General features: G+C 74.1%; 1 protein-coding gene across 1 annotated transcript in view; it reads right to left on the reverse strand.

Annotated features, from left to right (window-relative positions):
- The window catches only part of RTKN (rhotekin), a 4,155-nt gene extending 2,930 nt beyond the window's left edge, over positions 1-1,225 (reverse strand). Inside the window, 6 exon segments of the mRNA XM_026064519.1 lie at positions 4-42; positions 123-347; positions 462-579; positions 656-709; positions 874-935; positions 1,026-1,225. Coding sequence (XP_025920304.1) covers positions 4-42; positions 123-347; positions 462-579; positions 656-709; positions 874-935; positions 1,026-1,186 — 659 coding nt within the window. The 5' untranslated portion in view covers positions 1,187-1,225.
- Positions 1,226-1,910: the final 685 nt, after the last annotated feature.

The raw sequence follows: 1,910 nt of genomic DNA on the forward strand, positions 1-1,910 counted from the left end.
AGCGACAGCACGGCGCGCGCCAGCAAGTGGTACTTGGGGCCGCTGCGGGGAGAGGGCGGTGAGGGGCGGTGAGGGGCGGTGGGGGGTGGCGGGGGGCAGCGCAGGGGGCCGGGGCTACTCACGGCACGCTGGGCGCCGGCAGCAGCAGGGGGCTGCTGCCCCCGTTGCTCACGGGGCTCCCGGGGCTCCCGTCCAGGGCGGCTCGCACCCGCTTGCCGGCGGAGCGGCCCAGGGAGCTGCTCAGCTTGCTGGCCAGCTTCTTGGGCGCRCTGCCCAGCGCCGCGTCCTCCTCCAGCCCCGCGCTGTACAGCTCCACCTTCAGCTCGAAGTCCGGCCCGGCTTCCGTGCTGCGGGCGACGCTGGCTCAGCGGGGCGGCCGGGGGCAGCTCCTGCCCCCCGCGGCCGCCGCACCGCGCCGCCCCATCCCGGGAACGGGGCGATGCCCCCCTCGCCCGGCTCACAAGAGCACGGCGTTCTCGAAGCAGATGTCAGTGAGCGTCCGGTCCACCAGCACCATCTCGGTGTCGTAGATCTCCACGCCGATCTGCAGCAGGCAGAAGACGGCGCAGCGGTGCAGCTCTGCGCGGGGCAGAGCCGCGGTCAGCGCCGGCCGCGGGGAGCCGCGCCGCCCCGCTCCGCTCGCCGCCCCACTCACCGCCCTTGTTCTTGAAGTACTCCGTGTCCTTCCACATGAGCGGGATGCGGAGGTCTGGGCGGGAGAGGAGGCCGGCGGTGAGACGGGGGCGGTGAGGCTCCCCGCTCCCGCGGACGAGGCTCCCGCACCCCCCTTCGCTGCCGCCTGCACCCACAGGACGTCCGGGGCCCCCGGGCAGCCCGCGGGAGGCTGCACAGCACCGTGACCCCGTCCCCTACCTGACACGCAGACTCTGCCCCGGCAGGGCAAGCGCTCATCCGTGGGGCCGGCGTCCGAGGGGCTGCGGGAGGAGGCGCAGCGCTGTGACGGCGGCCCGCGGCGGCAGCCCCCCACCCGCCCGCCCGCCCGCCCCGCGGCGCGGGGTCCTCACCGCCTGGCCATCCGCTGCATCACCTGCACCTCCTTCATGCGCTGCAGCTCCGACATGTAGGCCAGGATGCGGCTGTTGCAGACCAGCAGGCTCTTGGTGGCCTCCAGCGCCTGCTCCCGCTGCGTGCAGGCAGCCAGCAGCTTGCAGGCTCCCTCCCGCATCCGGATCTCGTGGTCGATTTTCTTCTGGATGTCCGTGTCCTGGAGGAGAGGGGGCAGAGTGGGGGCAGGAACCGGGGGGCACTGCCTGGGGGCTGCAGTGGGGCACCCGGGGGAGCAGGGCGTTGTACGGGGCAGCCCGGGGCAGGAGCACGGGCCTTGCACCRGGATCACAGCCCTCCAGGGGGGCAACAACCAGGGCCCCCACAGCAGGCCGGTGCCATCCCTCCCACGCCTTGGTGTCTCCGGAGAGTCCCTGGAGAGGGGCAGCCACGTCCCTCCGGGGGACGAGGGGCTGCAGCACCATGTCGCTGCGCCGGAGCCCTGCCGGCCAAGGGGCCGCACCAGCACGTGGGGGGCAGGGGGACACCAGGGCGCGCAGGGACCTGCCGCCCCAGCTGTGCACATCTGGCTCCTGGGAAGCCCCAGGCCGGGCAGGGATCGCAGGTGGGATGCTGGCCTCAGGCACAGCCCCGCTGCCGCCCGCCGGGGCCGGCCCCGCAGCCGGGCCCCCCTCCCCAAAACAGCCTTTGCTGCAGCCGACGGATAAATAACCAGTTCCCCCCCCTCCCCAAGTTGCCAAGCAACTGCCAGCTCCGGCAGGACTCGTCTCCCCACCGCCCACCCGGGGCCCCTCCGGCCCCACGGTCCCCACCAGCGCCCTGCAACATCCCCTGCCCCAAATCCAGCCCCCGGATCAGCCCCACGGACGCGTCACGTGCCCCAC

This window comes from Apteryx rowi, unplaced genomic scaffold (genome assembly GCF_003343035.1).
Source record: "Apteryx rowi isolate R43461 unplaced genomic scaffold, aptRow1 scaffold_2199, whole genome shotgun sequence".
Taxonomy (NCBI): Eukaryota; Metazoa; Chordata; class Aves; order Apterygiformes; family Apterygidae; genus Apteryx; species Apteryx rowi.